The sequence below is a fragment of the Drosophila nasuta genome, chromosome 2R, assembly GCF_023558535.2.
Source record: "Drosophila nasuta strain 15112-1781.00 chromosome 2R, ASM2355853v1, whole genome shotgun sequence".
Classification (NCBI taxonomy): domain Eukaryota; kingdom Metazoa; phylum Arthropoda; class Insecta; order Diptera; family Drosophilidae; genus Drosophila; species Drosophila nasuta.
The window spans coordinates 16,640,741-16,655,192 of NC_083456.1; the positions used below are offsets into that span (position 1 = coordinate 16,640,741).

Sequence of the window (14,452 nt, forward strand, 5' to 3'; positions counted from 1 at the left end):
GAGCGACGAATTAGGTAGATGGGCAACACTGCAAGCACAAATATGGGTAGCACTTATCTACGATGCGGCTTGACGAGCATTTAACGAAACATTTTAAATATTTGAAATTAAATAGCCGTTAAGTGACAAACGAATGAAACGTTTATTTTAAAAAGCTTTTAAAGCATATTTATAATAATTTATTTCTCGTTTTATAATAAGAAATTAAAAACCACCCGTTTTCATTTCGTGTCAAAAAATTGTATTTTTTTTTTATTTAAATAAAACTCTTAAATAATGCAGAAAAATCTTGGTTGAGCTTATAATTGAGTTATTGCCTTTGCTTACACATACATAAGTACAAAACACATTTGTTATTCTACAAAAAACGCAGAGCGAATATCTATCAAAGACTTACCTGCTAAATCTGCGTTAATTGTTTATACTCCTTGTACAATAAGTAATCACAGCATCTTTATCGACTCCACTTATGAATTGGTCTAACTTATGGCTTAGCTTATTAATATACAAACTAAATAAAGACTAAGGTTTGACTCCTCAGTAAGTCGTCTTTGAGCCCGTATAACGATAGACGCCCGTCTCGCCAGCGGGAACCGTGTCCAATTGAATTCGACTGCTACTGCAAATGGAAGTGCGACGTTGATCGCCTGTGTTCTCATTGTTTGAGCTTGGGGTCGTAAAGAGTATAGAGATGGGACTGTTCTTATCCTCGTTACCATCGAAGGCATGATTGATCTTCTCCACTTTGCCGCTGGTTGTGGCCGATGAGGTGCTACTGCTGCGACGATTCAGACCCGATTCCTCCTCGTGCTTAATGTAATACGGTTTGGGTACATTCAGGCGCTCGTAGCAGCGGAAGATGAACGGATGCAGCAGCTTGGCATCGTACTCATCATCCGCATGCTGCGTCAGACAGCTGATGAGTGTGCCAATGAGCACCGTCAGTGCTGTGCCAATCAAGCTGTAGTACATGAAGCTAATCGAGTAGAAGGTCTCAAGACCAGTTCTGCAAAAGGAGAGCACAAATGTCAGCTGGACAAATCATCTGCAACAATGTTTGCAACTTGCCTTTCGTGAGGAATTTGTGGGGTGGGATCCACAAAGGTTTGATTGTAGCCGTTGAGGGGTGTGTGATTCAGCAGCCAAGGCAACTCATCGATGCCGCTGCTGGGTTTTGTGATTGCCCGCGAGAAGGTAAAGTTGGAGCACCCCTAAGAATTATCAAAGCCATGTAAACAGCACAAAGAATGCATCATTATTTTTCCGACTTACCTCTGTCGATGTGGGCAGCATATTTGAGGGCTTTGTAATGGTCATACTGCCGCCAATGATCCAGAGCACAAATGCGCAAGCTGCCACCATGCCCGCTGATGTGCCCTTCCAGTTGGCCACCGGCACCATCATGGCGAGAATGAAGCAGCCAAGCAGCGGTCCCGAGGTGGCTGAGAACACAAGCAACGAGGACTCGATGACACCGTTGAGTAGTCCAACACCGAAGGCAACGCACATAATGATCAGGCCACAAACGATGGTGACAATCTTAATAATTTTTAGTTGTTGCTTGTCGCTGAGTCCCTTGAATTTGGGCATCTGTGAGATGAAATCCTCCCAGCAAACGGTGGCCAGTGAGTTCAGGTTGGACACCATAATACTGGAGAAATATGGATTAGCTAAGTAATTAGAGTTGAGACTTGCAGGCTTACCAAAGTGCGCCATTGAAAAGTGTCGCCATGAAGATGCCAACAAAGCCGGGCAGAAAGCCGAGCTGATCTTCTACAAAGAATGGCAAAATCTCATCGGGTTTTTTAATGTAACCTTCAGCATAGGGATCGCAGCTGATGTAGGTCGAGTAAATAACCATGCCTGAAAGCCAGGAGAGTGCAAAGAACAGGAACACAACGGGCACATTGCTCAGCATCACACTGCAAGTGAAATTCGAAGTTTTTTTTTGAATCGATAAATTTATATGTGCTGCTCATACTACATCGATAGCAACTGCAATCGATACATTCAATGCAGCTTGCAGATTCTGCAGTTATTATTTTGCTGGTTATCGATATCTTCAGTAAGGTTATCGCACTCAGCACTAGCTGTCGCTTTTTTGCAAGCTTAAAATGAATTGCATTTTGTTAACTCACTTGCGCACTTCCTTCAGTGACTTGAGACTGACATAACGCTGCATAAAGTTTTGCTGGCAACCGATCTGTGATAACGACATAAAAAGCTGGCCCAGCCAGGCGGATGTGGTATCGACGCGCACGGTTAAATCTCCGGTAAAGTTCCAGAAGCTTAGACGACCTATGGACACAAAAAAGCAGACACAGTGTGAAAAAGATGCCAAGGACGTGTTGCATAAAGAGGCAGTTGCATGGCAGAACAAAAAAATGAAAACACATTTTTGTGGGACACGTTGCCACGTCTCCATATGCGAATATTCCCAGCTCGACAATTGGCCCAATGACAGGCAACAACAACTCAAACTCGAGACTCATGTGACAAACACGCTGCCCCATCAGACATTTATTACTGTCGTCACGCAGGCTGCGTTTGTGCCACACAGAATCATCCACAGATTGGTGGAGGAGGAGCTGCTGCTGCTGCCGCTGATGCTGCTGCTGTTTTATGCTGTTTTTATCATCATCATTTATGTGCATAATGAGCCGACGCAGCAGCAGCAGCAACAACGACAACACCAACAACAACAACAACAACCTAAAATGGATGCCATTTTAATAGTCATCATTCGTCAGCAGAAATTGTGTATGAAACTGGGGCAACTGGGACACACACATGGAATGACATTTGAAAGGACTCGCTAATAAGCTGCCATGATCAATCGTGGAGCTAATCTCGTGTGCCCATTGATTGCTTACTTACCATTGTCGCGATTTAGTTCATAAACCTTCTTCGGACCACCGCTGACTATTGTGCCTTGAAGACAGACAGCCAACGTAACCACCAGAATGGTAATAGTTTGGATCACATCCGCATTGATGGCTGCCTTGAGACCACCCTAAAGATGAAACAAGTAAGCAAATTATAGTAGGGTTTCGACTGTAAGAGACCTTTTATCGGAAATCTTATATAAATTGCTCTGCTTAGCATTTTATATTGACTTTCGGTAATTAAATTTTTAATATTTATGGTCCGATCTTAATAAAACTAGCGGAGTTAAAATCTATATTAAAATCAAAAATAAACTTGTGCAGGACAGTGAGCTAGCAAAAGAATTCAAAAAGTTTGGTTACGCTATCTAATATAGTTTGTTGGTAGCTAAGCAGATAGATATTTATACCTATTCATAAAATATATATTTGTTTGACTTCGATTTCGACGAACTCATTATACTCTCTTTTTTTTGTGATGTTTTAAAGACAAATGGACTAAAACCAAATGCAGCACATGTGATGATAGCTCTAATGCGAGTGTTATACTTACGAGAATCGTGAAGAATATGCAGATGATGGACATGCCCGTGATGGAGGCCCAATAGGGAATGCCAATAACTGCGGATAGCGCCACGCTGGGCGTATAGACGGTGATGCCCAGATTGCAGATTTGCCGCACAATATAAGTGGCAGAGGCAAGGCAGCGAACGGTGCGACTCTTGAATCTGTAAAGCATAAGAATGAAGAATGAAGAATGATTAAAATGGTGACAGGTGAGTAGAGTGCTCCACTTGAGTCTATGGTAATTCTTAGGTGGTGTAGTTGTGGCTCGATTTACAGCGTTAATTAAGCAAGCGTCTTTTGCCTTTGCTTTGGCCTTTCATTTATTTACTTTTATTAGCTGCGTTTATTAAAGTTTTAATGGGTTTGGCCTTTTTATGTGCGCACACTTCTTTTTGTTTTTGTTTTATGATTTACTGCAGCTGTAAAACGGGCGGTAGGCGTGGCAGCTTGCAAGCTCAAGTTTCCGACGTGCCACAAATTTACGACAGCTAAGCACAAAACAAAAAAAAAAAAACATGAAACAACAACAAGCAGGAATAAAGGGAAACGGGCAGCGCATTTTGCCAGCCAAATTGGCGAGTTCGTAACTCGTTTTGATTGTTTTTATAGTTGTGTCGGGTTTTTATGAGCCTCCTCATTCGGCTTTTGCCTTTTGCCGGCACATGGTTATAAAAATTTGTGTGTTAACTTGATGCAAAATGCGCGACAAGGCGCCAAGTGGCCCTCCATCAAAGGAGGCATCCAGTTTCAGCTTTTTGCCTCGTCTAATGATCGTCCCCTTAAGAAAGGGGTTTAGTTTTAACCGCAGAGTTTCTTACTGAGTGGCCTGAAGTTTGCTCCGAATATGTTTACACTCATTTTTATGCGTACAACTATTTTTAAGACAACTTATATTTAAGTCTAAAAATTGCATTATTTAGTTTAGTTTACTGCGAGGGTATTTTATATTTGAGACACAATTTCTGTTTATCTTTTTTAAGAACTAATAAATATTTTTATTGAGGCATCAAATGCCACAGCGTTGTGCCGTGATTTCCTGTTAAATCCACTTTTGAATCAATTTCGTAGAACTTGAGAAGCTGCAAAGTTAAGGCTTAGGTCTGCCCTAAAAAGTATGCTATACTTAACGCACGAAATTGATCAGCAGCCTCTTGCTCTCAAAAGTATGCTATATTTAATATATGAAATTGAGCAGCAGCTTCCATATGCAAATACTTGAAGCAAACAAATCTATTGAGTGTGTGTGGGTGTGTGTGTGTGCGAAATCAAGCTGTTGTGGCATTAGTGGCCAAATTATAGCTCCACTTGTCGCACACATGAATCGTGTCTCTGTGAGTGTGCACTATGTTGAATTTGACCCGTTTTTGTGGCCAAAATTAAAATTTTTGATATTAGCAAGATTTTTGAATGCAGCTTTCTTGTATAATGAAGGTTATTACTATAGAAAGGTATTTTAAAAAAGTGGGCGTGTCAACGCCCACAGAAATCGAAAAAAAGCGAATATGTAAAGCAATTTTCAAGTTAGAGACCCCAATTTTGGAACACACGATGAATGTCCTATTTCAAATGCTTCCTGCAAATTTGGTCCAGATCGGATAAAAAATATGGAAGTTATTCAAGAAAAAAAAAATCGCAAAGGCTTGACCAAGGGCTTGTTTATCATTTTGCGAAAAGTGACGGTTTTTTCAGGGTTTAACGCAAGTAATCTTAATAGGACAGCAAGATCAACAAGTTATGAAAGTGTATATGGCATTTTGTTTCTCGCAAAAGCTCCTTGCTTACGCAACACTTCTAGCAGTTCTGGAATTCTGATCAAAATGTTGCTCCCTAATAATTCAAATTACGCAAAAAACCGCAAAAAACGCATAATGAGCTTACATATTATGAATTCAGAATTGACAGATCTACAACATGTATATAGACACTCACTGAACAAATTTGAACATTTTAGTTAAAACCTTTTGGAAAGTTCAACTTTCTTTCGAAAAGTGACAAGGGGACAACACTTGCTAAATATACAAATTGTAAGAAAAATACGAACAAAACACGCAACATATTAGTATCAACACATAGTAAAAACTTGAAGAAGTAATATTCCTTTTGAATTTTATTATTTAATGATTTTTTGTGGAAGATATGCCAATTTGAAATTGCACCGCAAATTTAACATTTAACACTGCACGTCGTGTCTGCTTGCAACAGCTTACTTTAACAGCTGTTATTTTAACATTAAACTGTTAAGTTAACATTTTAGGTATACAATATCGCGATTTGATCATTTCTCAACATGGTAACATTAAAAAAACGGAAATTTGAATACTTGCGAAAAATGAGTTTTGGCCACGAAAACGGGTCAAATTCAACATAGTGGTGTGTGACTGCATAATCCACTGCTTGTGTATGCGTGTTTATGTGTGTGTGTGTGTGTTGGCTTTATTGATGGCATACTAAATGATTAATGGCCAAAGACAAATACATATTTATTAGTCTTGTGTTGTCATCAAGCCCAGGCTTATCTGCATGTTAATGCTGCCTCGTTTCAGCTGCGTCTGCTCAATCATTTGAATGATTGGACAGCCAGCCCCTTTTAATGAGGAGAGGGAGGGGAATGGGTCAGTCAGGTGTGCACTGCTGCATTGTCTGTCACGTTAATGCCACAATGCTTTGCATCTAATTGCAGTCAATGTCAAAGGCAAGTGGCTTTTTTCACACAACTTTCGCAAACAATGCTTGACAATCAATAAGCAAACATCAATCAATAACTTTCATCTTGATGCGCGCATTAAATGCGCTTAATGCACATTATGTATTGCCATTTGTGAATGCAACGTTTCTGTTTGAGCGGCTTAAGCGGCTTACAACAGTTGACAGCAGTTGTACAACATGTCGTATGCGGGATATGTGATATACTTGTATACTTATATATTTTAATTATGGCCAATGCGCCGAGTCAGCTGAGGCTGATGGTAAATAGTGAGTAGCTCATTGTCAACGGACACTCGTAATGCCAATGGCCGTGGCTTTATTAAAAGGTCATTAAGCGGGACGCAATTGGCGTGGGCTAATAATGAGTATCAAGCGTATGTTTGAGGCATAAACCACAAATTGCAAAGGCGTGCCAATTGCAAAGCAAAATACAAGAGAGAGAGAGAGAGAGAAGGAGAGGAAAAAAAGCAAAAATAAGAGGAGTGGAAATGAAATAGACAAACGTTTATTTAGGCATTTGCACATGCTGCTCTTGTAACGGAAATTGATAAAGAAATGTTATTGTGGCAAATGCGCACAAACACACACAAACACATACACACATACACAGCATATTGTGGGCATTCTCATTCTCATACACGTGTTTGGGCGGCCAGCAGGACATCTCTGGTTGCCTCCTCTTGCCTCGCATCGCCTCGCTTGCGGTCAATTTTTGCCTGATATGTCAATTTAATATGATTTATGGGATTTATTGTTTCTTCGTCTCTTCTTTTGTGTCTTCCACTGCGTGCGTGTGTGTGTCAGTGTGTGTGTGTGTGTGTGTTCGCTTGTAGCAATTGTTTCTCATTTAGCCTGTTAACATCGTGTTCATCACAATAAGTGCTCTGCATCAATACACCACTGCCTTTCCCTCTCTTCCTTTCTATCTCTCACTGTGTGAGCTCCCTCTATGTGAGTGATGACCCTAGGCTATCGCTGTCGTTCCTGCCTGCCCTTCTGTCCGCCCAGCAAAGTCAGTTGATTGAGCGCTGCCTGCCACACAGTGGGTGGCTTTTGTTATACTTTAATTGATTTGGCCCCTAGCTCCTACTCACTTGCTGCAGCATTTATTTCACTATATACATATATATCTCTCTCTTTGTCTGTTTGCTCTTTATTTCTTCTTTATGCGCGTTGTATCTGCATTTAATCTGCAATTGCATTGCACTGTGTCTATTTAATGCGGTTACGCTGTCTTAACTGAGTCGCGAACGTCGCTTAATAACTTTAAATTAAATGTAAGTGCCGCAAAGTATGCAATAATTGCTGCAGCGTTGCCTGCGGCCAAGATGCCAACCGAGCCAACCAAGCCAGCTAGCCAGCATTCATGCAATTACCAGCAAGGCCACAAGGACGATCCACCCTAAGTCTCTCCCTCTTTCTCTCTGCCTCTCTCTTTCTCTCTCCCTTTCACTCCTCTGCCTTGCCTGTGGCAACGTCAATGACCAGCTAACCTTAATGGCAACTGCAATGACAAAACCGGCAACGCTTATTTGCAAGGCTACGCACGTTGCTGCCCCACTTGCCCCACTTTGCGGCCGTTTATTGAATGCATTACTGGCTCGCAGAGCGCGCTGTGGCAACGCTTAAGACTGTCTTAGTCGTAGTCACTCCTTGACGCATTCGCATTCGCAATTTGCTGCGGACCGAGCACATCATTTATCAATGCGGGCGCAAAGCCGGTTCACCGCTTTGCTTATGGACAAAAGCATAAATTAGGGTCCAAATTTAATATGTCAGCAAGCGAGCGAGCGAGCAGAGAGAAGAAGGGAGGTGGAGGAGCAATCTAATCGCTGTTCTGGGAGCACTCGATTGCTGTGGTCCATTGCGTCGAGTTAATTTTATAATCAAAGGCGGCTCAGCTGCCATTTGGGAGCTGCCTTTTGATTGGATTAAATGCTTCGCATAAATAAACATAATCAGCAATGGGTTTCTGAGTACACTGAGTGATAAAAGCATACGCCCACATATGATGTGTGTGTGTGCGAATACCTAAAAACGTGTTGCTGCCAAAACAACTTTGTTGTCTTTGAATTGCAAATCGTGTTGCCACTTACTCGCTGCTGCTGTTGCTGTTGCTGCCGTCATGCCAAAAAATGTCTTTATTTATGCGTGCATGTTTGGCCCACTTTATTTGTCTTTCTCTCTGCCCTTTCTCCCCACTCTATATCTCTCTCTGTCTCCCTTTCGTTTTGCTTCTTTTACGAGCAGACGAGAACTAACCATCTTTGATGATGTGAGTGTGTCAGGTACTTTGTTCGGCCCTTGTACTCGTAAATATTCAAGCGGAATTCAAATGCATTCACTCACTTGCGAGTGCTCTTTTTCTCACTTTGTTGTCGTTGTTGTTCGTATTAAGTGCCAAAAAGTGTCTTTATTGATCCGCAGCCAAAACAAGCGTCAAATAAATTTATTTACTTCTGCTCCCTCTCTCGATGTAATTGTCTCTTATTCGAACTCAACTCAAACTGCAACCACACACACACACACACATACACATACAGAGAACACCCACAACACTGGATTGTGTCAAGAACTCAACTAACTTGACCATTGAACCACACCGAGGGCAAAATGCCAAATACTCGTATGTAACTAGTGCTAGGCTACAAATCTCGGCCACCTCGCAAAAGACTCGAGCTCGAGCTCGAGCTTGAGCAGGAGGCAAAGGCCATGTGCTGAGTGGCAGGCGTCACTTGCGACAGGCTGCTGACAAGTCTGCCAAGTCGAAGCTGCTTGTGCGTGTATGTGTGTGTGTGTGTGTAAGTTGGTCTTGGCCACATCCCAGCAGGAAATGTGGCCATGCCACAGCACATGACCACTATACTATACTGAAAGTCTGTTGCTGCTTTAATAATACAATAATTGAACTTCCCTTAAGCACTTTCTTATCTTAAAGATTCCATTAAGTTTGCTGCCTTTTTCATTAACTTGTCAGGCACATTTTCACCGGGCGAAGAAGCTGTTCAAAAATCAAGTATACGCAACTGGGTTGCTTTTTTGGTTTTGCAAGTTTTCGGTTGTTGACTCACTGTGTGATTTGAGGGGGTGTTAGAATTGCGTGGCGGGGATGTCTGTCAACGCGAACTGCTACAGGATGCCACTGCCATGATGGGCTGACAGCAACAACACGCGCTATTTATAAACATTATGACACAAACGAATTGTCATACAATTTGTCAACAGCCAGCCCAAGTGTGTCAGCATGTGAGAGGGTTCTTTGTTTCTTTTCTTTTTTGTATATTTTTTTCCCCCTCTTCTATATGTACTCAGTTGGCTTCTTGGTCTTTATACCCTGCCAAGTTAAGATGTCTTAATCTTTTGACTCGACATTTCTAATCATTAATTCAGTTGAGAAAGGATATAACATACCCCTTTTGCACTCTCAACAATTGCTTAACTTTTAGGCATAATCATCAGATAAATGAAGACGTTGCTAGAGTATCTGGAAGCTGTTCAATTTTGATTGCGGTGATTCAACTTGTTTTGCATTGTCATAGTATGTCGTCAAAGTCTTTGTCCTTCCTCATCTCTTGCTTGTTGTTGCCATTGTCTTTGTCTTGTTAGCAGAATGGAGATAGATAGAGAGACAGAGGGAGAGGGAGAGTAGTGTAGACCGTCTTTGGCAATTTGTAGCATATTCACTTATCGACCCCGCATCCCTTTTTGCTGTCATCCATTTTGCCAGCCGATTTTGATGAAGTTGTATGCATAAACATGTCGCGGCGCGCCAGTTGCGTTGACAAGCGACAATGAGGCTTCAAATTTGTAACAACTTTTTTGTTGTCCGGGCAACATCTTGTATTTGTCGTCATCTCCCTTTGCAGCCCTTTTTGGGGTTGTCGTCTGGAATGTCATTTGGTTGTCATCAAACTAAATCGCACATGAAAATTCACCATGTGTCTGGAATGCTCGTATGGGACTCTTGCCTCTAATCGTAACCCACTAACAACAATGCTGCTAACTAAGATTGATGGCAACGGCAACGCAATAGCAAACTACTTCAAGTATTGTATTCGTATAATTAGCTCAAGTGCAAGTATGTCATGGCAACGATAATAAGTCGAGTTTAAGACGTGACTCGCGCTGATTAGCGTATGTCATAATATTCAAGTTCATTTCTTTCCAACTGATTACAGCGAAATAGATGTTTTCAATTGCTTGAGTAACTCGCTCGCTTGCATTTGTTGACAGCAATCAATCATTTGGCAACATTTGAATAATTTCTCAATTCCGTAACAGATTTTAGACAAACAATCTTTGCCTGGGCGCCCAGTCGCCAGTTGCCAGTTGCCTGGGCCGCTGCCAATTAAATTTGAATCAAATTATGCTCAGCATTCGCTGGCTCTCGTATTTTTTGGCCATTTGCCTCAGGCGGTGGCGAAGAAGAAGCAGCAGCGTTTTGTCAGTTTTTGGCAATTAATTGAATTTTGTTGTCGAAACTGCAAACATTTGATAACAAATTAGTTTACTAATTTCAATCTTAAAAAACAATTAGGCTGCTCGGCGATAAGGCGAACAGCAGACGAGCGGCGACAACTTGCGACAGCCAAGAGTTGACTTTACGCGTGGGACTCGAAGTCGTGTCCTGCGTTTGTCCTGTTAAGGACAAATGTATAGATTATTTGGTGCGCCTTTGTTTGGACACTTGCTGTGTGTTTTTTTTTTCGAAAATGTTATTCAAATTTATTTAGCAAACGCGGAAAACGAAACAACAACAGGCTGTTGTTCTTTTGCTCTGGTCTCTGTTTAGACTCATTTGGTCTCGCTCTTAATGAAGAATAAAATTGTGCTTGGGCTCGGCGATAAGAAGGGGGTTGTGTCATTGTGTCTTTGGCTTGTGCGTGGGCGCGGACGTAGGCATGGGCGTGGTCGTGCGTTGCACGACGCATTTGTGAAATTAAAATGAATGTTGAAATAACAATTTTCATGTTATCGTTTTGTGCTAATTAAATGTTCTCTCTTTTCGCCTCCACATTCATTTAGTGGGTTTTTTTTTCTCTGTTGTTTGTGAATGGGGGAACTCACCTGAGATCGATGTACTGATAAACCGAAGTGATGCCCAGGTTGAAGTAGACGGGCACAAACATGAAGCAAACAATGGGATACGCACTCATCATGCCGTACACAATCTCCCACATTGCGGAGCCACGATAATAGAGTTCACTTGGATAGCCTGCACAAAATGGTAGAGGTGGGAGAGAGATGTTAAATAGAGTCGCATAGTTAGGCTGCGTTTTACTTACCTAAGACAGAGCGTACGCCGAGTGTGCCACGAGCTATGGAAATCATGACAGCCACAAGAGAAACGCCGCCGGTGGCAAAGACATAATCTGCCTTGCTCTGTTGCTGCTTTTTGCCAAAAATGCGGGTCCAGAGTGGACCCAAGACGGTAAGCGCTATAAATGCCACAAACATGAAGTAATCCCAACCCAGAGTGCTCAAATCCTTGGCCATTGTGGTGCTGCAAAAGATAGTACCGAACAAAACAGAGAAACCAAAATAAAATATAAGCTAAAAATGCAAAAATCAAATGGCAACTTGGTCAAAACAACTTTTCGCTGCTTGCTCCACTTCTCCACTGCTGGGGTGGTTTATTGTCAAAACGTTTTCTGGCGCAGTTGAACATGTGCATATTAGTCACGCTTGGAGCACATAGTGCTCCCACTTCCCCCCACTTCCAGACTGCCGTTGAAACTTTGTCCACATTGTTGCATATCCGCAGGCGCGTGGACAGTTTCTGCGGTGTCCCAATGGCAGAGCAAGGCAACAACAACGCAGCCCAGCCACCCGTCGCATCATAACCCGTGCAACAAGCCAACCAAAGCAATCAACAGCAGGAATAGGGGGAGAGACAGGAGTGGCAGGAGAGAAGGGGGGGCAAGTTGGCGCCGGGGCAAATGAGTTAAAACAAAGCAAAATGTTGCGCGCTACAAAATTTATGGACTGTGTCCTTTGCTCGCACCGCTGACATTTGTATGCATGCCAGGCAGACAACGGAGCCTTGCTGTCTCCTTTTACCTATGAATCTATGTACCAACTGCACACACATCTGCATATGTGCGAGTGTGCGGGTGTGCGAGTGTGTGTGCCTTGGTTTAACTACGACAAGTTGGTAGTGGTCCACAAAGCGCGCAGCTTATGTGCGATTTGGGTTGCAACTTTGTGTTTTTTACTTGTACTTGAAGTAAGGACAAAGCCAACTGTTGATCTGCTTGTGTGCTGAGCGCAAAAATATTATATGTATGTAGTCTAGCTTACAATTGCTAAGCTCGAAACACACACACAAAACTTTAAGACTTTACGTTTTTCTAAAAATACCCGCTCATATTATGTCTATAAAAAGCTCTAGTCGAAAAAAAAACATTTGTTTACATAGTACGAAAAGTACAGAACAAAAAAGAAAAACGAAGAGAGATAAAGATTTTAAGAGTAGACAACCTTGCACGTAAATAAAATTGTTGATAATATTCTTGGGCATGATAAAAATTGGGAATTTTTTGTTGGCTATTTATAGCAGCATTCGTTTTTGTTTTGTGTCTAAAAGAAGTAAAGTACTTTCAGTTATTTGGGTTTTTCTTTTTGCATATTGATAATCATTTGTAGTACTGTTCTATGTGGGTGTAAGTCTTTAAAGCTTGTATGGAAATTTATGATGCATTTATAAGTTTGACAATTTCTTGCCCATTTATGCAAAATATTTGCGATGTTATCGAACGTTTTGCTATCGATATTTCCGCACCTCTTGTTTTACTTCATGCACTGCAACAGATGTGTTGATTTTGTTTAAAAATATTATCTCAAATTACGCATACGCTCCATTAAATTGTAAATTTAATTTGCAGCTGAGTCATTCGATCGTCAGCATCATCATCAGCATCGTTAACTGTTTTGATGTCCAACTAATTGGCACATTTACCATATGCACATACATATGTGTGTGTGTGTGTGTGTGCGTTTCTCTCTCTGTGTTTGTGTATGTGTCTGTCATTTGCCATCCTTTAAGCTTTTATCTGACACTCTGTCTGGCTTTTGTTTTGCCTTTTTCCCCTACACAAACTATTAGTCATGTTTTTTCAGTATTGTTTTTCTATTCTTTTTGGGCGTTTTTGTTTTTGTTTTTAGTTTACTTTAGGTGTAGAGAGTCGCATTTAAACTGCACAGCTGCCCAGAGCTGACAGCTGACCAGTCACAACTGTCCGTTTTTTCTTGACCATGTGATAAGGAACGAAAGCCAAAACCAGAGAGACGCAGAGACGGACAGACGGACAGACAGACACAGGGAGCATAGCCTGTGGGCTAACAAAGGTCGACCCCATTGTGTGTGTGAACTTGTGCGAAAAATGTTATTTTCTGCTTGCTGAGCTTAAGCAAATTATCCGTGTTGCGAGCGCTTTGTTAACAACTCTCCTGCAGCAGGTGCCTCTGGTGGCTGGTTTTAGAACTAGGACTTATGTCCAAACAGCATCAGTAAAAAAAAGATGGAGATGGAGGGAGACATCATTTCCAATAGACAACGACGACGACAACTTGGCGCACACATTTTCATCATGTGTATGCAAAGTGGCAGCCAAAACTAAGCCACACGTATGCATAAGTAAGTAGAGCGATTTGAACCACACTCACACACACACTCACATACTCAGACTGACTTTCCTAAAGCAGAGAAGAAGTGCTGCGCTGCCACTTGAAAGTTTCACATGGCATATAATAAAAGTGTCGCTCAAGTAGCCCATCGACGTCGACGGGGTGCAAAATGTTGCAACCGGAAAGGAGACGACAACGACACTGACACATCATCAACGCTTGCCAAAAAAAACATAGAGAGAGAGAAAAATTCGCCTCTTTACCCGCTTGGCAACTTGCAGTTAATATTCATGCACTTTTGGCACAGCTTGAAAAATTATACGAAACTTGGCGACATGTGTGAGATGAGATGACGAAGGAGTCGTCGATGCCAAGGATCATAAATTATAAAGCAGCTTGTAGTAGCAGTGGCAACAACAACTCAAAAAAAAAGGAAAAAATCATGGAAGATGGCATTGTGAGTGTGTGCCTGAAACTGACAGCCACAATGGAAAGTTATTAAAAAACGGAAAGACACGCGAGTAAAGAAGATGAAGAGAGAGGGGGTGGAGGGATGAGAGAATCACATAAACAAAATTTATGCCACTCATGAAATATTCAGCATGCGTGACAGTAGCTGGATAATGCGCCAAAAATTCTTCTTGTCCAATGAAAATATCAAAAACACA

At 41.7% G+C, this 14,452-nt stretch overlaps 1 protein-coding gene across 4 annotated transcripts in view; it reads right to left on the reverse strand.

The window, feature by feature from the left end:
• Window positions 1–274: 274 nt before the first annotated feature.
• Window positions 275–14,452, reverse strand: part of LOC132785400 (sodium-coupled monocarboxylate transporter 1) — a 38,301-nt gene continuing 24,123 nt past the window's right edge. For all 4 annotated transcript variants that reach the window (XM_060791488.1, XM_060791487.1, XM_060791489.1 and 1 more), the window contains 9 exons: window positions 11,444–11,661; window positions 11,226–11,373; window positions 3,439–3,613; window positions 2,878–3,013; window positions 2,139–2,298; window positions 1,704–1,922; window positions 1,273–1,651; window positions 1,069–1,211; window positions 275–1,006 (listed from right to left, as the gene is read on the reverse strand). In XM_060791488.1, the coding sequence (XP_060647471.1) occupies window positions 538–1,006; window positions 1,069–1,211; window positions 1,273–1,651; window positions 1,704–1,922; window positions 2,139–2,298; window positions 2,878–3,013; window positions 3,439–3,613; window positions 11,226–11,373; window positions 11,444–11,654 (2,040 nt within the window). In that variant the 5' untranslated portion in view covers window positions 11,655–11,661 and the 3' untranslated portion in view covers window positions 275–537. The remainder of the gene's footprint in view (window positions 1,007–1,068; window positions 1,212–1,272; window positions 1,652–1,703; window positions 1,923–2,138; window positions 2,299–2,877; window positions 3,014–3,438; window positions 3,614–11,225; window positions 11,374–11,443; window positions 11,662–14,452) is intronic.